The 26,185-nt window shown below is 44.9% G+C and overlaps 1 protein-coding gene across 9 annotated transcripts in view; it reads left to right on the top strand.

The window, feature by feature from the left end:
* The first annotated feature begins 4,013 nt into the window (after positions 1-4,013).
* Positions 4,014-26,185, top strand: part of LOC147617231 (uncharacterized) — a 258,130-nt gene continuing 235,958 nt past the window's right edge. For 2 of the 9 annotated variants that reach the window (XM_086776859.1, XM_086776858.1), the window contains exon 1: positions 4,014-5,452. Coding sequence is in view for 7 of the 9 variants with exons in the window: in XM_086776855.1 (XP_086632981.1) it covers positions 4,399-5,452 (1,054 nt within the window). In the remaining 2 variants the exon portion in view is untranslated. The remainder of the gene's footprint in view (positions 5,453-26,185) is intronic. The other 7 variants (XM_086776854.1, XM_086776852.1, XM_086776856.1 and 4 more) reach the window with 5 other exon arrangements.

Genomic DNA, 26,185 nt, shown 5'->3' with positions numbered 1-26,185 from the left:
TGGGGTTTATTATGTCTAGAGATGGTATCTTAGCTACCCTTCCAAAGTATGGGCAATTATAGATTGTCTAGAACCAAAAACAGTTGGGTGAGTTTATAGTTATGCCCTTCAGATTGACCAATGCTCTTGGAACTTTCAAGTGACTAATGCAAAAAATATATTAGAGAACATCTAGATGATTTTATTTCAGCATTCTTTTACGATATCTTAGTTTACTCTAAGAATGGAGTTGATCATGAAAAGCATGTCCAAAAGATTTTGGATATCTTAAGGAAGAATAAGAAAAATAAATGCATTATTTTCATTGATCACATAGAATACTTGGGGCTTATCATGTCTAGAGATGGTACCTTAGCTAACCCTTCCAAAGTACAGGAAATTATAGATTGGCTGGAACCAAAAGCTGTAAAGAAAGTTTGATGATTTCTTGGATGAACAAGGTGGTATCGCATATTCATCCCAAGATATGCCGAGATTGTGTCACCTATGATAACTCTTCTAAAGAAAGATTCACCCTTCAATTAGATGTCCATTAGATTGCGCTCGACAAACTTAAAACTACTTTAGTGACCAACCCCATACTGAAATTGCCAAAATTTGATAAATCTTTTGAAGTGATTACTGATGCAAGTGGCTTTCCAATTGGTAATATTATTTTGTAAGAAGGAAGGCCAGTAGCTTATGAATCAAGAAATCTCAGATCCCATGAGCAAAATTATGCGGTCCATGATTTAGAACTTTTAGTGGTCATTGAGGCATTAAAAGTGTGGAGGCATTATCTTCTTGAAAAAGATTTATTTTGGTAACACACCATAAGAGTCTAAAATGGATATTTACACAAAGTGATCTCAATATGTGTCAAAGAAGATGGATGCAAATATTGCAAGAGTTTGATTTTGAAATCAAGTACAAATTTGGAAAAGAAAATGGAGATGTAGATCCCTTAAGTTGAAAAGTATTTTTACTTACCATAACAATTATATCAAATCCCCTCTTGGCAAAAATCAAAGAAAAGATTGGGATATATGTATTCTTTGCCCCAATTATTGCCGTATTAAGACAAGAAAGAAAAACAATTCAAGAAATGAACAAAGTTCAAAGACATAAATTTGAAGATGGAAGCTTGTATTTCAACGATCATTTATGTGTCCCAAGCAAGGAGAATTTCAAGAATAGAATCTTAGCTCATGATAGCCCAATCGCACAACATCCTAGTTATATAAAGACCTTTACATCAGTTAAGAAAAGCTTCTTTTGGCCAGGAACAAAAAGGATGTAGTGAATCATGTCCGTCGATGCCTTATCTATCAAAAGATCAAAGCTAAAAGAGTCAAGTTTCTTGGAAAATTGCATCCCTTGATTCCGATAATGAAATGGGAATGCGTTAGTATGGATTTCATCACTAGATAACCTTCTAGTTTTAGATATGATTCCATATTTGTGATGGTCAATAGATTTTCAAAGGTTGTACATCTTATACAAGAAGACCTTCACTACATTGCTATGATATTCTTATGAGAGATCTTTTGTTTACATGGATTACCCTGCAGAATTGTGATAGAGATGCAAAATTTAGTTGGACTTGGATGTCATTTTTTGAAGCAATTGGGACTTCTCTTGATTTTAGCACAGCTTATCATCCTGAGTCCGATGGTCAGACTAAAAGGGTTAATCAAGTTATTGAAGTCACCCTCAGAGCCTTTTGTGGATGTGAGCCAAAAAGATGGTTAAAGTGCCTACATCCAGTAGAGTTCGCTTTAATGCCTCTTATCATCGATGTATTTGTATAAGTCCTTTCAAAGCTATGTATGGTCAAGATTGCCTTACAACCTTGACTTGGTCTGACCCTTTAATCAAGGTAGAGATTCTGAAGCAAATGCTTAATGAAATGGACAACCAAATGTAGTCTATAAGAAAAGGTATCAAAGCTGTTCAAGATAGACAAAAACATTACGTAGATCCAAAAATGTTGAGTGGCGAGAGTTTGAAGAAGGCAACATGGTTTTTCTTTGTGTATGACCCAAAAGAAGTTCTTTATCCTTAGGGAAGTGCAAGAAGTTGTTACTAAGATATTGTGGACCTTATGTTATTATATGAGGAAGATCTGAGATCCCTCTAAGGTTAAAGTATAAGCACTAATGTTTAAAATATAATTCTTTGTTTTTTAAAATTACAAAAAACTAGAGAGCTAGAAAAATACAATTATAAGGGTTTATTTGTATCAAAATCATCTTCCATTTAGTCAATTTTTGCAATATCTAGACCAAAGGGGGTGAATAGGCTTTAATTAAAAATTCATTTTTATATGTTTGGCAATTCTTAGTGAACTAGAGATTTGAAATAAATGGTAATTCACAATACAATGATCTGAATACCAAGAAAGGGATATGTACTTGCCTATTTTTTAAAATTTGAACTATGAAAGGTAGACCTACATGAATAATAGCTTTGGCTTGATGTTGTTTGGTTGAAGAAAATCACTTTCGATCCTTTAAAAAATATATGCCTACTTCAAGCATAAGATTTAGTTCCCTTTCACTCTCCAAGATGGCTTAAATGCCCTTTTTTACTACATTAGCTAGTACTACTAGGTGTAAGATGTCATAAAAGTATTGCATAAGTAAAAAAGAGAAATTTCAAAGCTAATGATGATGCTTCTACCAGGCATGTAGTAAAAAAGAGGGAGAGGATCTCTTTAAATAGGCGAGGGCTCTTCATATGCATGGAATTTCACCTAAATAGGCATGTAGTAAAAAATGAGGGAGAGGATCTCTTTAAATAGTTGAGGGTTCTTCATATGCATGGAGTTTCACCTAAATTTGTACTTATGAGTCCTAGTCAACCATGCACATCACTTTAGATGAGTTAACTCACATAAAAAGGGGCTAGACTAAGGCTTAGAACAACAACCCACCATGCACTAGTGCAACTAGAGTTGATGGAGCCCGACACCACTCATGCAAAAAACCACTAGCCATTCCATGGTTTACCAATACCACCTAACAAAAGACCATGTATATATTACCACTTACCATTTTCCACTTACCACCTCCACAATTCCCCTTGGTTTCCTCAAACCATGGTTTTTCATCCCAAACCTTAGAACCTTAGGTTATTTAATTTTTCTTTCCCAAGGCTACACACTTGGAGATTAAACCTTATGTGTTCGGAGTGATAATCACTCCTAATCACACTAGATAAGCTTGGTTTTATGCAATCAAATCTTTTTATCTAGATGGAGGCACTAAGAGGATAGCCTTTGAGGTGGTTCTCTTTCATAAGAGGAGAGTATAAATGAAACTCAAGGGAGAAGCCTACACTCAATTCTATCTATACAAGCCACCATCAAGCTAAGCAAAGAATCACGAGAATACAAGAAAGCAAGCGAGGGAGAGTAGAGAAGAGGGAGAGCTCACTTGAATCTAATGCAAGGGAATGAACGTTTATTGCTTAATGGCAAAATTGACTTATATATACAAATGGCTAGTGCTCATCACACCTGGCTAGTTATAACTTAAAAATGGTCTAGGGCCACTATTTCTAGCCTTAAGCAAGTATATACACGAAGTATGTGACTTCCCTATTTGGCAAACCAATGAAGTGGTTAACACAAAGAGACCCACCCTTGCAATAGCTAATCCCAAAAGCCAACAAAAAGGTAGCAAAAGTAAGAGAAGGACAATGACAAGAAGAGGACCAATCAAAGGCTAACAAATGGCTACATCACTAGTAGGCAGTGTGGGTAACCAATGATTTATTTTTGAAGCTCAAAGTGGAAATACAATGGTTTAGAATCCCAAGCACAAATGTCAAGGAGACCATCAAACTCTACTATAGAAACAAAATCTATGCAAGGAGAGCCACAAAAACCTACCCCTAAGAATGGGATAGCTCCACAATGCCACCCACACTGAAAAAGGAATAAGAGAAAAGGGAGCTCCATAACATCCTATCTATTGTTTTACATTGGACAACCAAGGCACAAGGAGAGGAGAGAAAAGAGAAATCCAGCATTTCTAAAAAATAAGAGGAAAAAATCCCTTTGATCGACCCTTTGTATTCTGGCTTCCATTCATGCGTTTCGTTTCTTAATGTCTCAGCTTCGCGCGGGTTGAGTACTAGTACCTAAAAATGGTAGTGGTGCATGCATAGTGGCTTAAATAACTCCTCTGAAAAATTTTAAAGGGAAAAAAAGAGGGAGAATGTCGATAGTATTTTGCAGGGTTATCTGCAACTGTCAAAAAGTGTAGGTTTCCTTTGACAAGGAAACGAATGAACCATCGAAACGCTTTGTATAGATATATTATCATAACTGTCTTGTCTCGCAATGAGGAAGCCTCTGCTTCCTTCAAGCGTACCTGCTGCAGAGAAAATTAGGGTTAAGGTTTGAAGAAGATCATGAAGAACCCAACTTCTTTATCTTCGCATTTAGGCGAGATCCCAAGCGCTTCATACAACATTGTGCACTTTGCTGGGATTAAGCGCAAACATGGGTCGCCGAAAAAGAAGAAGGATGAGCACACAGAGAGCTCCCCTTCACATAAATCAGGGCAAGAAGCCAGAAAGAGAAGACAACAGCAGCAGCCCACCAACATTAGGGTTTTTGGGCAGGCAAATCCTCAAGACCCACAACAGAAAGAATCTTACAGTGATCATTCCAGCAACATTACGGTTTTTGGGCAGGGAAATCTTGAAGTATCAGAACAGAAAGACTCTAACAGATGGCAGCAAGACCCTTTCATTCACACCACCAACAACAGTATAATGGCTTTTGGGCAGGCTGATTATGAGTACCTTGATGCTGTGGCTTGCTGCTCTTCAAGCTCCATGACTGCAATAGGTCGGTTTGGGGTATGGCATCCTGAGGATTCTGTCGTCAAGGAGCCTAAAACCTTGTTAGCCGTACCAGATATGGAGGAGCTGGAAGCTATGTATAAGCTTCCCAGGAGAAGGCAGAGAGAAAGAGAAGATGGTCCTGAGGGCGCCCTTCTCTTCCAAATTGTAGATCCCTTCACAAATGCAGCCTCCACACATGACACCTTTTCTACTAAGTTGGAGCCTCCTGGCTGTGATACCCATATAACCAAGCAGGAAATTAGGGTTCTCAAGGGTCATGTATTTACCAACAAGAACACAGATTCAAGGGGTCCTCCATCATCCAAGGAGGGCATCACTAAGCACACAGAAGTAGGGAGATCATTACTATGGCATGAAACATTCCTTGAAACAGACGAGGGTTTGAAGTTTTCAGACTTGAGAACAGGTGATGATGCCATCCGGTATTTCGCAGAGCTAGAAAGTGGAGGCCCAGTTGAGCTTGTTTATTGCAACCGAGTCAATATGGGAAAGGAATTCGCACCGTATGACCTTGTTGTTGTCCCAAGGGCAAAGGTGGACTCGGAACATTTTATAATCTCTGCTGCAGGCATGGTTCACGTTGAGCCAGGACTAGGTTATTACCCTATCCTTTACAAAGACATTATAAACTGTGCTTTTCCATGACATAATTTTGTTAAAATAAGAGTTTTTTAGTCCAACACACAATGCCATAAGTCTGTCATGAATATTGGCCTAGATGTGTTGATGGAGGTTTTTTGTGGTATAATCTTCTTTGAGCATCATGGGAGTTATTATTACAAAACTTAAGACAAGTTGGAATCTTAACAGAAGAAGCAGATCAAACATTTGTTTTAGGAGGCAAAATAATCACACCTGTAAGAACGGATGCTTCAGTTGCCACAGGGCAGCCGAGCAGTATTGCTGCAAGCTCAAAAGACTCCATGCATGTGCAGTCAGGAGAAGCTTCAAAGACAGAGAACAAAGCAAGCACATGAAAATCTTTGCAGACAGGCAGCAATTGCCTGCCCTTTGAAGCAGAAACGAGGGGTGAAACCCCTCTCAAAAATCCCTATCTTTGTGTCCTCTTTTGGACCTACCAGCAAAAGGGGGAAAATCCTTCTATGAAAGGCAATCCCAGTCCTCATTATTCGACTCCCCTGTTCGCCAGCGAACAAAGTAGTCGAAAGCACAGAGCAGCCTGTAGATGGAATTCAGCAAAGAATTTCGGACTAAACGAACAGAACTTCATAAGTGCTAGACGGATTTGAATGGAAGTAGACGGAGAATGATGATGGACTTCGTAATTCCATTACGGTCATCTATGTGTTCTTGGCTATGTGATTGTCTTCTTGCAGGAGATGCTTGAGAGATTAAGGGGCAGTTTCATGTTGGTGCTTCTCCAGGTCTATGTAGTCCACCATTCCCGCCTTATCCCCTCAGATGTCGGAGCAACAGTGTTCTCTTTTCCTTTGTGCATCACTCCCGAGAGGGAGTGGGGCAGCACCACAATGGAACACACTTTAAGGAACCAGCCAATCATATGCAGGTTCCATGAGGTGCTGAAGGGGGCTGTTCTACGCAGGGAATTGGGCACGTGATCTGTCTATTTGCACATGAGCAGATGATACACAGGAAGGGCTGCCTATACAGGCTGTACAGTGCCTGGACCAGGCTGTACAGAGCCTGTCGGCTGTACAGGCCAGCAGGCAGGCTGGCGCACATGGGCAGCTAGGTGGACACAGAGAGCAGAGAAGATGGCACGCTGATTTTTCAGAAAAAGCTTGCTGCAGGCGGCTATTTCCAGAAAAAGCAGGCTTTAAAGCCATCTACAGGGTAGCGTTAAAATAAAAAGGAAAGCTATGCTATTTTTTGTTATAAGAAAAAGCATGGGGCTGTTTTTATAAACGCAAGAAAAAGGGGAGGGGGCGCATAGTTAAAAGGAAGGTTCTGATGGTTAGGGGTCTCCGGAAGGGGAAAGCCTTGGCCCCTGACATAGTGGAGAGAACTCAAGAATAAACCGAGTACTTGGGGGAAGTTCGAGAGAGTGTTTCGAGATGAGTTCCTCTAGGTGGAGGATGAGTTTGATATTGTGGCCAAGTTTACGGAGTTGGACATGAAGAACATGTCTTTCGACATGTATTTATAGAGATTCAGAGAGTAATAGTCCTGAGTGGCACACATGGATGTCACAACATTGTGTGGGTTTTTAGTGGGTTGGCACGGGAATACAAGCCCCAGTTAAAGAATAATCATAGCAGGACACTGGAGGATGCCATCTGGTATGCTAGGATTTATGAGGAGACGATGGCCGGCCAGACTTAGAAGAACGTCTCTCAGAAACCTCAAACCACAAAAACCTATGAGTAGGCTTCTAGGTGTAAACGAAACTTTAAGTTTGAGAAGGCTCCACAGAACCAAACCCAGTCTTCAGGTGAACCCAATCCAAAGAAGGTTCCGAAGCACTAGCAGACCCCTAGAACATTAGGGAGGGCAGGTGTTAGGGCCATATGAAGGCAAGTTGTCCTAATACAATGCAATGGGATTACATAGCTGATGTAATGGTTGCTCTGGGCTTTGGGATGAAAATGCAACATGTAATCTATTGGTTGTATACGGATAGCATTGCACAATGTATTCTTGGTAAGGATCCTTCCGGACAGTGGATGTTGGGAAGATCGGTAAGACAAGGTTGCCCTTTGAGTGCATTGCTATATGCAATTGCTACACATCCTTTGCTTTTGTACATTGACAAATTGACGGAAATAGGACAGCTTCATGACGTGCAGAATTCGGATGGAACTCACTTTATGGCACAGGCCTATGCAGATGACTCTTTCTTTATGCCTAAAAATGATCCAACCCATCTCACATGCATCATGGGTGTTAGTTTTTTGGCAAAGTCAAAGTTGTTTCCATTGCATTGCATGGATTGGCATTGACTTCTATGGCCAGGACAAATCGTTCAGCCTGATTAAATCGTTAGCGTTAGGCATCTTGGATACCCACTGGGATGGAATATGATGGTTTAAAAATCGTGCAATGGGTATTTGTAACATGCAGAAGCTTCGGGGGGGGGTCGGTAACTTCAATGGTCAGAAATCAGCACGCTTGTCGCTACGGAATTAATGCACAAAACTGAATGTAGATGTGCAGAAAAATAGAGAGAAAGAAAGAAAGAAAGAAAGATATATTAACGTCTACGAGAGGCCAAAGTCGGCCTATGAGACAAAAAAAATAATACAACTGTGTTCTTCCGGTCACCGGAAGAAAAGAAACAAAAGAAAAAGTGTGCATGTGTCTGGATACAATTGTGAATCATCATGGATCGGTGGAGCCCATATACAAACAATATAAGGGGGGTGGGGATGTGGATGGAGTGCTAAGGCAAGATGCATCTCTATATGCTGAAGGGGTAGTACAAGCATGCTATGCAGATCTATGTCTAACTCCATCCAGTGCCATAAAGAGGGATATAAGATATCATACATCGCCGATGCTGAGGCTGTGAATGGCATGAACATGTACCCTGAGAGAGAGAGGGAGAGGAGGACACAGTATTGGGTCCCGAATACCCTTTGTAGGGCCCCCACCACGAATGGTGCATTTGCTTTTATTAGAATGATGCAAAACTGAAAATAAAAGACTAAACCTGAACCTTCTTGGCTTGAGGAGAATCCTCTGCCCTTGACCTTCAATCCTTCACGGTTCACCCCTTTGTGTTAACTTCTCCTTGGCTGTCCTGGCCCTTGAGTTAGCTTCAGCACCTTAATGAAATATTGAGATAGATGAACTAAAATATACCCCCAACTTATACTGGTCAGCTAGCTATATTTCCCTCCACGACCTATTTATTTAGCATTAAATGCTGTTTTTTAGGTGTGTTCACATTGGGGCTGTCTGGCCACTTGTGCAGGCTGCTGGACAGCCTGCTGGGCTCTGGCTGGCCGCCTGCAGTCCAGGTTGCCCAATGGGCTAGCCAACTGTTTGGGCTGGCCCAAGGCAAGTTGGCTGCCACCCCAAGGGGCCCATGGCCCTTGCCCACCAGCCCAGGAGGGGCTGGGCAGGCTGTCTTGGCCAGCCCCTCCTGGGCTGGTGGGCAAGGGCCATGGGCCCCTTGGGGTGGTCTAAGGCCTACCCCCTGCCCAACCATGGGGTATAATCCCCTTTCTGGGGTAGCACTAATGGATGCCCCCTTCTACCTGCAAATCCTACCTGTCTAAACAACGGTTTGTCATCCAGTGTCATACCAGATACACATAATGTCATGTGCACAGTGTGTATCTACCGTGTGCTACACGCATGCAAGACTAGTTTTGAGGCTTGGGGAAGCTTGGAGCTAGGCAGGCTGATTGACGAGCTGAGTTAGGGATATACTAACGGGCGGGCACCCAAGTATGGACGGGCAGGCGCCCAAGTGTGGACGCCGGATGACCGGCCAAGAGCCTATAAAAGGGTGGCCAAGGTTAGTTATTGGGATATAGAGAGTCTCGCGAGTTTGTGAGAGCTCTATGGTCTTGGAGCCTGGATCTAGTGCAGACGTGCACCTGCTTTACGCAGCCGAGGCCGGCAGCAATCTCGAGGCCCGCGAGGGCAGCTTCGTGGCGGTATGGGACGTCGCGAGGAGGAGATTGGTCAATACGTCAACCTAGTTAGCTCAGCTCGTGGCTTGGTGGGGACAGCCAAGACTGTGGGCTTGCCCACGGTTGTCATGGTTGGGAGGTGAGTCAGGCTTGCACCCCCTTGTTTGTTTGTTTGTTTGTTTGCAGGATTCGAGTCTCGTACTAGAAACGATCACGAGGAGATCCATGGGGATTTGACAGTGGTATCAGAGCATACCTCGTGAACGAGCAAGTCGGTAGGTAGAGAAGATGAGGTCGAAGAAAGGTATGTGTTAAAAAAGCTTGCTGTTTTTTCTGTGCATACTGCTGTTTTCAGATTCAGTATGTGTTTTTCTTCATCAAAGAAACCCATGTTGATGGGAGGTGGTAGTTAAGTAGGGTCGTTTGCTTTGCAATGAAGAGGCATGAATCGTTTGTGCAGTCGCACGAACGTAGAGAGAGAAAACAGAAAAAAGCATCTTCGTTGCTTTTGGTTGAACGTGAACGAGAGCGAGAGAAAGAGAGCAAGCGTGTGAGAGGAGGCGCTGGCGGGTGTTAGCGTTTGGCTATCGGAGGCTGGCAGCCGGCCAGGCCTCTGTAGGTGACCCTGCAGGCGGGCGCATGGGCTTGCGTAGCCAGGCAGCCAGGCAGCCAAGCCTACGCAGCGCTTTGGCCAGGCGGGCTGGTGCCCAGGCCAGGCCCATGTAGGCACCTAGGCCAGGCGGGCAGGCGCCCAGGCGAGGCCAGGCAGGCGCCCAGGCCCATGCCGCTTGTGGTTAGGAGGCGTAGGTTGGCGCGATGGTACCAGCAGACACACAGGTGACGATAGTAGCCGACAGGCGAGGTGGCCGACGGCAAGGAAAAGCACACGCCTGTAGCCCGGTGGGTGACGCCAGCAGCTCTAATCCAGGAGGGAAGAGACAAAAAAACAAGGAAAGCACACGCCTTTTTTTTGGGCTTTTGTTTTTTTTATTAGTTTAATTTTTTTTAATTATAAAAGTTTAAAACCCCCTCCTCCAAGGTTAAAAGTGTTTTTTTTAAAATTATAATAAGAGTTTAGAATATATATATATATATGAGCACAAAAGCAAAAGCTCAAGAAGCTTTTGGGGCAGGCTATATAAACCCCTTAAGTGGGCTTCTTGCCACACATCTCTCAAGTTTTCAAGTTCTCAAGCTCTCAAGTTCCCTTGCACTTTCATTGTGCAAAGATCGAATTTTCTCTCCACTTGCCCTCTTCACGATGTCGACCCAAGAATCAGAGTTGGTTCTCCTTGTGGAACGCGAAGGCTTGCCGGCTACGGAAGATACCGATGTCGATCTTTTTGACGATTATGTGTCAAAATCAGATTTCCAAGAGTTCAAAGTAGCTCTCGAAGCTTCTTCGTCGGAACGTCAGGCACAAATCACAGTCCAGATGCAAGCTTTGTAGAACTCCATCGCTCTTTTGACCACTACCCTCTCTACTCTATCGGGTATGGATACCTTGGCTTCTGCTTTAGGCCCCAACATTACTCCGGAACCATTCGGGGGCGAGCAAAAGCAGCGCACAAAGGAGATCGTAGACACTTGGCTACATAAGTGGCAAGTTCACGTTCAGTTTCATCCATATGATGATGGAAAAAAGATCCAGTTAGCAGCAGGTTTCCTGTTCGGCAAAGCTTTGCTTTGGTGGAAGGAACTCAACCCTGACACCAGCGAAGAAGAAACGACTCCTTAGGGCTTTAAAGCTCAAGAAGGAAGGACGTTGTTTTATCTGCGAAGAAAAAGGACACATGCGTAACGAGTGCCCAAAGCAAAAGGGTACCAAGACAAACGCAGGACCCAAGCCAAAGGCAGCTAACCAGTTGTCTTTGACAGGTACGTCAATTACTGTACTTTCTCGTCCTAGTACTTGTTCTGATTGTCTGTTCAATTCTAAAGTATTTGGCTTGCATGATCTTCTCTGCGTTTATGGAGAAGTGAATGGCCATAAGATTCACATTCTTTTAGACCCTGGCAGCTCACACAACTTTGTTAACTACAAACTTGTGCAGAAATTGAGTCTTGATACGACACCCAGCGATCATACCTATGAGGTACGCCTACCTGCGGGAAGGCAAGTATGGGATCAAAAGGTGGAGATGCTTCCAATCCAGATTCAGGACTATAAAGACACTCTGGAATTCTATGTAATGCATCTAGAAAATGTAGACTTGTTATTAGGGATTGAGTGGTTTAAGACGCTTCAAGTCCAGATAGATTGGTCTAGTCATATTTTTTCTTTTCAGCATAGGGACACCAAGTATAGTATTTTAGGTGACTGTATTCATCCCTCTCAGGGACCTCTTGTAAATACAATTGATTTTGGAAATATAATGGATTCTTCTTTGTATACCGCTTTCCATTGTGTATTGATTCCACTTTCTTCCTTTCTCATCCCTTCTTGGATGTAAATGAATTAAGTGTGTTTGAAAGCAAAGAATTACAGAAGATACTTGATTCGTTTCAAGACGTATTTCCTACGGAACTGCCATTGGGTTTACCACCTAAACGGGCGGTAGATCATCGTATTGACTTGATCCCTGGTGCTCATCTTGTCAGTATTCCACCTTACAGGATGAGCCAAGCTGAGGAAGATGAGTTGGCTAAACAACTCGAAGATTATTTGAGGATGGGCCAGATCCGTCCAAGTAAATCACCTTGGGGTGCACTTGTGTTGCTTAGGAGAAAGAAGGACAACACGTGGAGAATGTGTATCGATTACAAGAGATTGAACAAGTTGACCATTAAGAACCGTTATCCTCTCCCTAGATCAGATGACCTGATTGACCGGTTAGCAAGAAGGAAATATTTGACAATGATAGATTTACGTACTGGCTATCACCAGATACGTATTCATGAAAGGCATGTCGAAAGAACCGCCTTTCGGACTAGGTACGGCCATTACGAGTTTCTCGTATTACCTTTTGGGTTAACCAATGCTCCAGCCACTTTCCAGCAAATGATGAACGATCTTTTTCGTGAACATTTGGGAAAATTTGTGGTGGTGTTTCTGGATGATATTTTGATATATAGTCGTACTTTTGAGGATCATGTCAAACACCTCACGATTGTCTTATCTATTTTAAGACAGAATCGACTATATGCTAAGTTAAGTAAATGTGAGTTCTTTATGACGGAAATCATTTACTTGGGACACAAGATCACTAGAGATGGATTGAGCATTGACTATGACCGAGTTCAGAAGGTTCTGGACTGGCCTATACCGCGAACAATGAAACAACTTCGTTCTTTTCTCGGTTTTGTAGTTTTTCTTCGGCGTGGACGTAAGTCGAATCAGCCTATCACTTGGAATAACGATTTGGATATGGCCTTCAGACTTTTGAAAGATAAAGTCAAGGAAGCACCTATCTTAGCATTACCCGATCCTAGTCGGCCTTATGTTCTTGAAACTGATGCCAGTGACTATGCTATCGGGGCTGCTCTATTTCAAGATGGTAGACCGGTTGCTTTTGAAAGTAAAAAGCTAGACGACACTCAATCTCGTTGGCCAACCCTTGAGAAGGAGCTTTATGCTGTGATTTATGCTCTCAAGGTTTGGAGACATTATTTATATGGCTCCAAGTTTATGGTATTGACTGATCATCAGTCAATCAAGTATGTGTGTGATGCGGATGATTTGAGAGGAAGGAAAGCTCGTTGGGCGGAGTTAATGCAAGATTTTGATTTTGAGATCCGTTATCGGAAAGAGTCCATGAATAGTATTGCAGATGCGCTTAGTCGAATTAGAGAGGTGAATACTTTGTCGTTCACCGAGATTTCTACTGACTTATTTCAGTCATTGAGAGGGCTTTGCAGGAGTGATAGTTATTTTGGTCCATTTTGGCAGAAGATCCAGGATGGGAGCTCATTGATTGACCAAGACTCGATGATTGAGGAGTCTACCATTCAGGCTGCAGGAGGCCAGTGGATGATTCGGAATGATTTAAATTCCGTAATGACAAAATTTGTGTACCACAAATCCCGGACATTAAGGACTGTCACGACGCCCCTTCTGCTGGACACCTTGGAGTACACAGGACACTATCGTTAGTGAAACACACTTTTTATTGGCCAAAGATGAAAGGGTATGTAGAAGATTATGTTCTCAAGTGTCAAATTTGTGAGGCAAATAAAGCTGAACGCTTTAGACAGGCTTGGTTGTTGCATCCTTTGCAAATCCCAGGTAATAAATGGGAAAGTATTTCCATGGATTTTATTATCGGATTGCCAAGAACACATCACGGCCACGATTCTATTTGGGTTGTGGTAGATCGCTTGACAAAAATGGCTAGATTTTTACCGACCCGGAAGACTATTACAGCTACGCAATTAGCACGACAGTTTATTGAGCAATTGTTTAGACTGTACGGGTTACCGCAGGACATAGTCAGTGATAGGAACTCTAAGTTTACAAGTGATTTTTGGAAACTTGTTTTTGAGAAGTTGGAAACAACTTTGAATTTGAGTTCCTCAGATCATCCTCAATCTGATGGCCAGACTGAAAGAGTGAATCAGATTTTGGAGGATATGCTTCGAGCATATGTATCCAAAAGACAGAGTTCATGGGAGGATTATCTTCCTATGTTAGAATTTGCATATAACAGTACTAATCATACGAGTACAGGGTTTAGTCCTTTCATGCTTATGTATGGTTTTCAACCTAGATCACCTGTTATAGTAGGATTCTCAGGACTTCAGCATGATGCAGCACGTAATTTTTTGCAAGATATGCAGGAAATGTTACAAGTTGCGAAGGAATCTATTAGAAGTGCTCAAGACCGAGACAGGTTTTATTCTAATAGACATCGTTCACCCAGAGAGTTCTCTGAAGGAACGATGGTGTATTTGCGAGTTTCGAAAGATTCTGAGACTTTACGGACAGGTTGATCTCCGAAATTATCCCCTAGATACTGTGGACCATTTCGTATTACATGACGGATTGGTTCAGTTGCATATGAATTGGATTTGCCTTCTCATGTGAAAGTTCATCCTGTATTTCATGTCAGTAGACTTAAGGAAGTACTGGGTGAAACAGATCAGTTAGTTACTCCTCAAGAAATTATAGATGTCGAGGACATGACATTTGTTCCGCACGAACCTGAAAAGATTCTTGGATTTCGTGAAAGAAGATTGCGTAATACGCTTATCACGGAATACAAGATCAAGTGGAAGGATCATGTTGAGGAGGACACTACATGGGAGACATTGACTACTCTTCAGAGAGATTACCCTGGCTTTTTAGTGAGCTCAGGAGTGAGCTCTTAGAGGAAGGGGAGTATGTCATGTGCACATGTGTATCTACCGTATGCTACACGCACGCAAGACTAGTTTCGAGGCTTGGGGAAGCTTGGAGCTAGGCAGGCTGATTGACGAGCTGAGTTAGGGATATACTAACGGGCGGGCACCCAAGTATGGACGGGCGGGCGCTCAAGTGTGGACGCCCGATGACCAGCCAAGAGCCTATAAAAAGGTGGCCAAGGTTAGTTATTGGGATATAGAGAGTCTCGCGAGTTTGTGAGAGCTCTATGGTCTTGGAGCTTGGATCTAGTGCAGACGTGCACCTGCTTTACGCAGCCGAGGCTGGCAGCAATCTCGAGGCCCGCGAGGGCAGCTTCGTGGCGGTATGGGACGTCGCGAGGAGGAGATTGGTCGGTATGTCAACCTAGTTAGCTCAGCTCGTGGCTCGGTGGGGGCTATTAGAAGTCATCCTTTTATACACCAGGGCCTTTGTTGTGGGTGTGCCCGTCCTTATGAGGTGTTTTATCATTTTTCCTCACTCCCCGTATTTTTTCCCTATTTTTCCCCATTTTTTAGTGGTGTGGAGGGATGCCAGAGGTTGGCAGGAGCACCTAGTGGCTGGCCGACTGTCCCATCAGCAGACGTGTGACTGGCCGACTGCCCATCAGCAAGCGTGGAGTGTTTTATTGCTGGCCGAGTTGTTGTATGCAGTCGTGGGCTTCATTTATTGCTGGCCGACTGCTCATGCAGTCGTGGAGGGCCACCAGTGCTGGTCGATTGCTCACATGGGGCATATAAATAGGCCCCATGCCCCCAGCACTCCTCATTCAGTTTTCTGCGGGATCTTGTGTATAGAGAAGAGTTTACACACCTATCTCTTTGTGTTTCTTGTGCTGTCTATTTTCTACACTCTACTTGCTCTTGTCTACCCAAGTTTGGTTATCATTTCCGCTGCATATTCTGACATGGTATCAGAGCCCTAGGTTCGTGATAGATCTTGGGAGTTTTTTTGAGCAAGAGGGGGAGCGTTAGGCTGCTGATTGGTGGATTGTTTTGGACTGTACGGGAAGAGAAGGTGCAAGAGAAAGGCGGGCTAAAGGTGCTGGACAGCCACTTGCAGGTTTTATAGATTTTTTTTCCCACCCACCCTCCCTTTCAGTTTACTCCCCGCGATTGCAGATTTACTAGAGATGGCTGAGAAGCACGTGAAGATTTCGACTCTTCCCACGTTCCCAGTGGACCGTCAGTTGGACGCGTCCAATTACGGCATCTGGAAGGTCATGATGGAGTTTGTGCTGGAGTCATATGACCTTGCTGATTTCATCATCATCGGTGTTCCACGGCCGGAAGCAGAGGAAGGGGAGTTACTGTCGACGAGGAAGGACCGAGAGGCACAGGCACATATGTGGGATCGTGTCAACGCCAGGGTCCGGTCCTTTATTTTCCTCAACTGCACACCACAAGTGATCAATCATGTAAAGCACATGACGCTGGCGAGAGGCATATGGGAGCACTTGGCTTCTTTGTATAACAGGGTATTACCCATGAAACGGATCTCCTTGGAAGTGGAGATGCGGGTTATGAACCCTGCAAAGTCCTCGACGATGCGGGAACACATTAACAAGCTGCAGGCCCTTCAGCAGGAAGTCCTACAAGCTGGGAAAGAGATCATCTGAAGACATGGTCATCACTTTGCTTTCCCACTTGCCTGCTCAGTATTTTGCTTTCTATTCCTCGTTGATTACGAGTGGCAGGCTCAGCACCATTACCTGGGAGGAGCTTGTGCCAATGGTCTTGGACCAGGAGGAACGTTTCACGAAGCCTCCTCACAGCGGAGGTTCGGAGGCCTTAACTGGCCAACGGTCGAAAGGCCGGAATAACAACAAGGGCAAAGGGAAGGCTTCACCGGAGAAGTCTTCTGAGAAGAAGCTTGATTCAGAACGAGAGCGAGAAAGGTCACTATTGGAGGAAGTGCCCTAAGCGGACAGGGAAGAGTGCTGATTCCTGAGCCTCAGCTGCAAAGACTCCGGCATTTGTGCACTTAGAGATGGTGGACTCCGATGCTTCATCATCTTCGAGCGAGGAGGCAGTTGGCTTCACCGTGAAGGATACCCGGGAATGGATTCTTGACAGTGGTGCTTCCAGGCACATGACTCCATCCCGTGACTTCTTTCTGGATCTGAAACGGCAGTCAGGTCACATCTTTATTGGCGACAATTCCACTATCCCGATACATAGTGAGGGCCAGATGGAGATTATTCCCGACGGCAAGGGGGGCAAGCATTCTTCCCGTGTTCTTTATGTCCTTGCTCTGGGTTTTCATCTTCTGTCAGTGCATGAAGTATGCAAGATTGGCTTTCGGGTGGAATTTGAGGAGCATTGAGTTGCTCTAAGGGACTGTGAGACTGGCCAGGTTGTTTGGGAAGGCGGTGTGGAGAATGGTATCTACAAGCTCTCTGCACTCTCCTCGTTAACAGGTTTTCAGGTCGGAGATTTGTGGCACTTTCGTTTTGGCCACTTAAATGTGGATGCATTGAGGCGAGCTTTCCGAGACCAGATGGTGGTTGGCTTGCCAGATGTTGGTAGTAGGCAAGGGCGCTGCAGTTCTTGCATACGTGGTAGCACCCTAATTCTCTCTCCCACACAACTGGTATCAGAGCTTAGTGATCCCTCCCTGAATTTCAGTCGCATCTGTTGGGTAGAGTTGCTGCAAAACCATACAGGCGCTGATTTCTCTCCTGGCTGCTGAGCTATGCAACAAGTGTGGCAGGCAGTGCAAGAGTAGCAGCGCACAGTGTGTAGACAGCCACACAGCCAGTCGTAGGCTTGCATCAGGGTCGCAGCAACCAAGCGAACCACAAGGCAGCAGTTGCAGGCAGGTGGGCGGAAGGAGAATGTGGCGGGCAGCCACTTCTGCGCTGAATCACAGCAGCCAGGCGGACACGTAGGCAGTGGGCGTTGAGGCGTTTGGTCGTGATTCGGCTGGCTACAAAGCGTATTAGCGCTGGGCGTTGGACACGTAAAAGCAGCGCGATTTCAACTGCCCCGTGGCATAAAACCTCGACTACAAAGCAAGGCAGCATACGCGCGTGGAGTTCCAGCAGGAGTTCCAGCGCACAGCAGGCGAAGACTCCAACGCAACCTGGTGCGCAGAGTTCCAGCGCACAGCAGGCGAAGACTCCAACGCAACCTGGAAGTCGTAGCCAATCAAGTCCTGGCTGTGTATTGGGCTGGAAGTCGGCAGAGGTAGCGAGGAGGCCAGCGAGGAGACGTCTACTGTGTTGCCCACGAGGAGAGCTATGCAGCCTAGCATCCGTACACGCACAGCAATCTGCAGGCGCATCAGCATCAACCTGCGTGCTTCCCAATAGTGTGGTGCTGCTTCAATAGCCGCACGAGCTGCTGCAAAGGAGTCCTTCATGCTGCACTAATACAGCAGCAGCATCATCACCCCCTTTTCCTGCAACAACAAAATTCAGCCTGCAAATTGAAGAAAAATCAGAAATTACAAGGTATTTTCCTCAATTTTTTTTTGGGATTTGCAATTGAGCAAGTACAATCAACAATTGAGCAGGTATAGGTGTCGAATTGCTCAATTTTGAGCAAAATTGGCAAAATTGGGTGACATTGGTCACAATCAGGATCAATTTGCAGGAAATTGGATGTCGAAATTTGGGGCTTTTGAGGTAATTGTGCAATTAAGCACTCATACATGCTGTATGGTGTGAGAAATCGCACATTTGGGCAAATTTGCAGCAAATTGCAGTGCAAATCAAGGGGCTTTTGTGCCGATTTGGTTGATTTGCATGCAGGCACTCGCAGTTGATGCTTTGGGCAATGTGTTGATGCCTGACAAGCACTCAATGTGCCTGTAAATCAAAGGGGTTTCATGTATTTGATGTATATGTGGCCAGGGGGAAGCATCGTGAACACTCTGGATGCCTTCATGTGCGTCAATGTACCATGTATGATCAGAAATTGATCTTAAATCAAGGGGCTTTTCAAGTTCGTATGCTTGTTGAGCTTGGCAAAGCAGCAGGCAAGACATTTATGCCTTGAATCCTCAGAAATCAGCTTGCAGTCAAGGGGCTTTTGCCCAATTTCTGTTCGGGACTGTTGTATGCAGTGTTCGGGACTGTAAAAGTCTGATTTTCACTCATTTGGACAGCCAGGAGAGCATTTATTGCTACTGTACCTGCTGGTACAGATTTGGCACAGCTTTGTGCATGTCTTGGCATGGCTGTACACTGATTTGAGTGAGGAAAAGGTTCAATTTCAGCTGCTGTACTTGCCGGTACAGGTTTGGTACATCATTGGTGAGCACTTGGTACTGTTATACAGTACTTTGGAAGGGCAACAGAGCACATTTAAGGTGCTGTCCAAAATCTGCAGCAACCAGATTTTGTTGATTTCATCACATAAAGTGGGAGAAAAGTTGCATTCTTGCTTCCGCAGTGGGAGATAAAGCTTGGGAGAACAACTGTGAGCACTTTGTGTGCTTTTGGTGCAGTGTTTGCACATTTTGCAGGGAGTCAGGCATTGACAGGTTGCATATTGCTATGGGAACCACAGGTGAGAGCTCTTCATTGCTTCACATCAAGAAGCTTGAAGGCTCGCATAATTATGATATTTGGCAAACCCAGTGCTACAATGTGTTGCTCCAGAAAAAGCAACACAAGCCTATCAAAGAAAGGGGTGTAATGCCCGCTTCTCTTACTGCTGAAGAGTGGGAAGATATGGATGAGCTGGCAAGATCTACTATCATGTTGTCTGTGTCAGACTCATTACTTTTCAGCATTCGTGAAGAGAAGACAGCTTGGGGAATGTGGCAGAGATTGCAGGACTTGTATGCCCAACAAAGTACCTCAAGCAAAGTGTATTGGTTGAAGAAACTCATAGGTCTTCAGATGAAGGAAGGGGCGTCTATGTGACAGCCCATCTAAATGAGTTTAATGGTATTGTCAGCCAGGTCATTAATCAAAAGTTGGCAATGGACGATGAGTTTAAAGCCACTTTTCTGTTATGCACTTTGCCAGAGAGTTGGGACACATTCAGGACGGCCACTAGCAATTCGCATGCTATGCTGTCATATGCAGATGTTGAGGGTGCTCTTCTTCAAGAAGAGATGAACAGGAAAAACAACTCTGTTGGAAAGTCCAATGCAATGAATGCACGTGGGAGATCCCAGCAAAGGGGAAAAAGCCAAGAAAGGGGAAGGAGCAAGTCTCGCTCCAAAAAGGATTTGGAATGCCATTGATGTGGCAAGAAGGGACACATTAAAAAGCAATGCTACAAATGGAAAAATGATCAAAAAGAAAAGGGAAAAGGCAAAGACAAAGACAAAGATGAAGCCAAAGATGTAAAGCCAAAGGGCAAAAGTGGAGTCAAGATTGAAGAAATCAATGTGTCACATGCAGGTGGCAGTGAGGATGAGGTCCTATTTACGTCTTCACTTGATGCCCATTCACTTCTTACAGGTGGTCATGGTATGCACTCATGGATCATTGATTCAGGTGCCTCCTTTCATGTCACAGGTTGCAGAGACTTGTTTGTCAGGTATACTGCTGGCAATGAAGGAGTGGTTTATTTGGGTGATAACCATGCATGCAAGATTCTTGGCAGAGGTGATGTGAGGCTTGTGTTTTCAGATGGCTCACAGCTTATGCTCCATGATGTCAGGAGGCATGTGCCTGAGATCAAGAAGAACCTGCTTTCTACTGGACAGCTTGATGATGCTGATTATGTTACCACATTTGGTCGTGGAAAGTGGAAAATTAGTAAGGGCTCACTGGTTGTTGCCAGAGGCTCTAAGGTGGACACTCTTTATTTCATGCATGCAGGTGTTTGTCACCATGCTAATGTAAATGCAACCGAGCTGCCAGAAATTTCTATGTGGCATAGCCAGTTGGGACACATGAGTGTCAAGGGAATGGAGCAATTGTCTCGTTTGGGTTACTTGCCTTCTCTAAAGTTTTCAAGTTTTCAGTTTTGTGAGCATTGTATATATGGTAGGCAACTACAGTGCCCCCACAAGAAAGCTCTTGGACAGAAAGATGCTCAGTTAGAGCTTGTGCATACAGATGTATGTGAGATGCCTCAGCTTTCTTTGGGAGGGGCAAAATATTTTGTGTCTTTTATTGATGATGCCACACGCAAGGTGTGGGTTTATCCTCTTCGTTTGAAGAGTGATACATTCTCAGTGTTTCAGAAGTTTGTTGCTCATGTTGAGAATCAAACTGGCAAAACACTGAAGGCTTTGCGTTCCGACAATGGTGGAGAGTATATGTCCAAACAGTTTCAGGACTTTTGTGATGCTAAAGGCATCAAGAGGGAGCTCTCTACTCCTTATGATCCTCCACAAAACGGGACAGCAGAGAGGATGAACAGGACCATTCAGGAGAAGGTCCGTTCTATGTTGTCACATGCTGCGTTACCTCATGGTTTTTGGGCTGAAGCTGTTATGACAGCCGTTCACCTTATAAACAGGTCACCTAACACGAGGCTTGGTGGGAAAGTGCCAGAGGAAGTATGGACAGGGAAGCCTCCGTCATACAAGCACTTGAGAGTGTTTGGTTGCGTTGCGTACGTGCACATACGCAGGGAAATGCGCACCAAACTTGATCCTAAGTCTCACAAATGCATATTCCTAGGATATGGTGACAGAGGTGAAATGGGGTATAGACTTTGGGATCCCGTGAATAAAAAGATTATACGCAGCAATGATGTCATATTTGATGAAACATGCATGTATAAGGAGCCTGCAAGGCAACAGGAGCCTGGCAGAGTCATCTTTGATGATGATGGACATCATGGACAACAACAAAGGGCTGTAAATCAGCCATTACAGCAGGAAAACCAGCCCTTAAATGGTGCTGAAAATGGTCCAAATGGATAGCCAGAGATGGCAGAAAATATCCCTATGGATATACCACAGTTAGAGGAGATACCGGGCATGATTTTTCAGCCTTATGGCATGGAACAGGAGCCACCAATGGGTGATATGCAGGCTGGACAGCCACCTGCAAATGATGGTCATTGGGTACGGAGGTCCACTAGACCCTCCAGAGCCCCTGACAGGTTTGTTCCAGGGGTTGACTACTTGATGCTCACTGACTGTGGGGAGCCCTCATGTTATAAGGAGGCTTTACAGAGGGCAGACAAGGCTCTATGGGAGCGTGCCATGAAGTCAGAGATGGATTCTCTGCACAAAAATGGAACATGGAAGTTGGTGCATTTGCCTGCAGGCAAGAAGGTTTTGCCATGCAAGTGGGTATACAGGCTCAAAGTTACACCAGATGCTAAGCCAAGATACAAAGCCAGGTTAGTGGCTAAGGGCTTCAAGCAGGAATATGGTGTGGACTTTGATGAGATCTTCTCTCCAGTGGTCAAAATGACCACACTTAGAGCTGTGTTAGCTTTGGTTGCTCATGATGATCTGGACTTGATTCAGATGGATGTGAAGACTGCTTTTCTTCACGGTGATCTCCATGAGGAGATATATATGCAGCAGCCAGAGGGTTATGCAGTAAGTGGAAAGGAGAAGCTTGTATGCAAGCTGAAAAAGAGTCTTTATGGGCTCAAACAGGCACCAAGAGAATGGTATCATAAATTTGATACATTCATGAAATCTCAGAAATTCAGGAGAAGTGACATAGATCACTGCTTGTACACCAAGAAAGCTTTGGATGGCAGTCTATTGATCCTCATCTTGTATGTTGATGATATGTTGATTGCCGGGAAATCTCGTAAGGAGATGGATACCTTGAAGCAGAGGCTGCATCAAACCTTTGATATGAAGGATTTGGGTGATGCAAATCACATTTTGGGTATGCGGATACTTCGGGACAGAAATCAGCATGTGTTGTATTTGTCTCAGAAGGAATACATTGGCAAAGTTTTGCAGAGGTTCAATATGGATGGGGGGAAGAAGACTAGTACTCCTTTGCCTCCATATGTGAAACTCAGTGCTATGGACAGCCCACAGTCAGATAGAGACAGGGCTGATATGGCCAAGGTTCCGTATGCTTCAGCTTGTGGCAGTCTCATGTATGCCATGGTTGCTACTAGGCTGGACATTGCATTTGCAGTGGGAGTGGTTTCTAGATACATGGCCAAGCCTGGCAAGAAGCATTGGGAAGCAGTGAAAGGTGTCATGAGATACCTGAAGGGCACACAGGATATGTGCATTTGTTTTGGCAAACAGGATTCATTAGTGCATGGTTACACGGATTCGGATTATGCCGGTCATCCAGATAACCGGAAGTCTACTACCGGTTATGTGTTTACATTCACAGGAGGTGCTGTGTCATGGATATCCAGGATGCAGAAGTGCACTGCCTTATCTACTACAGAGGCCGAGTATATTGCAGCCACAGAGGCTTGCAAGGAGGCATTATGGCTATCTCGGTTAGTGGTTGATTTGGGCTATACAGGGGATATTCCATTGTTGCATTGTGACAGTCAGAGTGCCATCCAGTTGGCAAAGAACCCTGTCTTTCATGCAAAGACGAAGCATGTGGATGTGAAGTATCACTTCATCAGAGAGGTGATAGAGAACAAGCAAATTCAGCTTGTTAAGATTCATACGGATGACAACCCGGCTGATCTGTTGACAAAGAGTTTGCCTCCGGAGCGGTTTGCTCATTGCAGACACTTGATGGGCATTGGATGAGGCCAGTTTCAGCCTTGATATGGCCTTGTATATTATCATGTACATGCTGATTTTTCTTTTCCTTCATTTAAGGGCACTTTGCCTTTAAGTGGGAGGTTGTTGGGGTAAAGGCATAATGCCCACCCTTATAGTGTGTACAAGCCCATAAGTTATAGTACATAGTACACTTAGTACTTTTAATGTACTAAGTGCACTATGTGTACTAGTGCAATATACATGTGTGATAGGGGAGTCACACACTCACATCATGAGTTGACTTATCCCCACAACTCTCTCTCTCTCTCCCTTGTTCTCTCTGTGTATGTCTCCCACATGAATTAACCTAACCCTAATTCTCTCTCCCACACAGATGCCTCGCAGTACCGGAAGTTGGTTCTGGTTGCTGAACACCAGATTGGACTTGAGCTTCTCCGTGGGGCTATTGAGCTCTTTTATGCAGACGCCATTGATGTCTCATTGGGACGCAGGATTGCGGATCTTGCGGTATCTGGAGAGTACGAAGGATCTAGGACTCTTTTACACAGGAGGGGATGGAGTGAGGCTCCAAGGTTGGAGTGACTCAGATTGGGGAGGAGATCCAGACATGAGGAGATCTACTTCAGGATACAGTTTCACCCTCGGCTCATGAGCAGTTTCTTGGAGCAGTAAGAGGCATCCAACTATTGCCCTTTCTTCGACAGAGGCAGAGTACCGGGCTGCTTGTGGTGCTGCTTGTGAGGTTGTGTGGCTGCGGAGGCTGCTAGGCGAGATTGGGTTTCCACAGGAGGAGCCCACAGTCATCCAGTGCGATAACCAGAGTTGTATAGCTATTGCTCGGAACCCGGTCTTCCATGCCCGGACCAAACATATAGAGATACAATATCACTTTGTACTTGAGAAGATCTTGGCTGGTGACATCTTGCTACTTTATTGTTCGACGGAGGACAATGCGGCGGACCTCTTCACGAAGTCTTTACCTCAGGCTACGCTCAGGCGGCACTCCAGTTCCCTTGGGTTGATTTCACAGCCAGGAGCTGAGAGGGGGTGTTAGAAGTCATCTCCTGTCTACTTTTATACACCAGGGCCTTTGTTGTGGGTGTGCCCGCCCTTATGAGGTGTTTTATCATTTTTCCTCACTCCCCGTATTTTTTCCCTATTTTTCCCATTTTTCAGTGGTGTGGAGGGACGCCAGAAGTTGGCAGGAGCACCTAGTGGCTGGTCGACTGTCCCATCAACAGACGTGTGACTGGCCGACTGCCCATCAACAAGCGTGGAGTGTTTTATTACTGGCCGACTTGCTGTATGCAGTCGTGGGCTTCATTTATTGCTGGCCGACTGCCCATGCAGTCGTGGAGGGCCACCAGTGCTAGCCGACTGCTCACATGGGGCATATAGATAGGCCCCATGCCCCCACCACTTCCTCATTCAGTTTTCTGCGGGATCTTGTGTATAGAGAAGAGTTTACACACCTCTCTCTCTGTGTTTCTTGTGCTGTCTATTTTCTGCATTCTACTTGCTCTTGTCTACCCAAGTTTGGTTATCATTTTCGCTGCATATTCTGACAGGGACAGCCAAGACTGTGGGCTTGCCCACGGCTGTCATGGTTGGGAGGTGAGTCAGGCCTGCACCTCCTTGTTTGTTTGTTTGTTTGCAGGATTCGAGTCTCGTACCAGGCATGATCACGAGGAGATCCGTGGGGATTTGACACATAACCACTGACATCATTCTAGAGGGAGATTCTCAGCGTGGATTGGCACCGATTCATGTGCAGGACAATGCACACTTGACCTCGGACGACTGGAGTGGAACCTTGGCTGACTTGTCCCGGACTGGGCTCACATGGCCCATGGGACCATTTTTCCACCCGAAGTCTTGCACCTTCTGTATAGATATGTCTATGTGACATCCAAGGTGGGATGCATGTGACATCCCCTTCTGCTTAACTTGTCCCGGACTGGGCTCACATGGCCCATGGGACCATTTTTCCACCCGAAGTCCTGCACCTTCTGTATAGATATGTCTACGTGACATCCCCTTCTGCTTAACTTGACACCCGATATTGCAAGGCATCAACTGGCTCACAAGGATCATTAACAGTTAACTTTGTGTTTGGGTCCATTGGCGAAGTAATAGGCTTGCAGTTCTCCATCCCAAAGGCCTCAAGCAACTCATGAACATACCGTTGCTGAGAGACAAAAACCCCCTCTGGGTCTGCCAGATCTCCAATCCCAAAAAGTAGTGGAGTAGGCCCAGGTCGGTCATCTCAAATGCCTTTGACAAGGCAGCCTTCGTCACGCCAATGTGCTCCACATGACCGCCGGTGAGAATGAGATCATCCACATAAAGGATGATAATCGTAACCATGCCGCGTTCCCGAAAGAGATATAGGTTGGGATCTGCAACCGATCTCTGAAAACCAGTCCGAACAAAGAAGGAATCAATCTTCTGATTCCAAGCCCTGGGAGCCTGCTTAAGACCATACAAGGCCTTACGTAACCTGTAAACCATCCCTTTTGATCCTGGAACAACAAAGCCTGGAGGCTGCTCAACATACACCTCCTCCTGCAGGTCACCATTAAGGAACGCAGATTTTACATCCATTTGATACACTGGCCACCTCTGAGAAGAAACAAGGGCAAGAATGGTCCGAATCGTGGTCATCCGTGCTGTCGGTGCAAAGGTATCCTCGTAGTCGATGCCTGGCCGCTGAGCATAACCTTTAGCCACAAGTCTGGCTTTGTGTTTGTCCACTGACCCATCTGACGCATATTTGGTCTTAAAGACCCATTTGACACCAATGACTGACCGTTTCGACGGCCTCGGTACCAACTCTCAT

The sequence above is a fragment of the Cibotium barometz genome, chromosome 37 (assembly GCF_041138505.1).
Source record: "Cibotium barometz isolate CiBa-2024 chromosome 37, ASM4113850v1, whole genome shotgun sequence".
Classification (NCBI taxonomy): Eukaryota; Viridiplantae; Streptophyta; class Polypodiopsida; order Cyatheales; family Cibotiaceae; genus Cibotium; species Cibotium barometz.
Note: the sequence above shows the minus strand (reverse complement) of the source record. Positions and strands in the feature narration are given on the sequence as shown.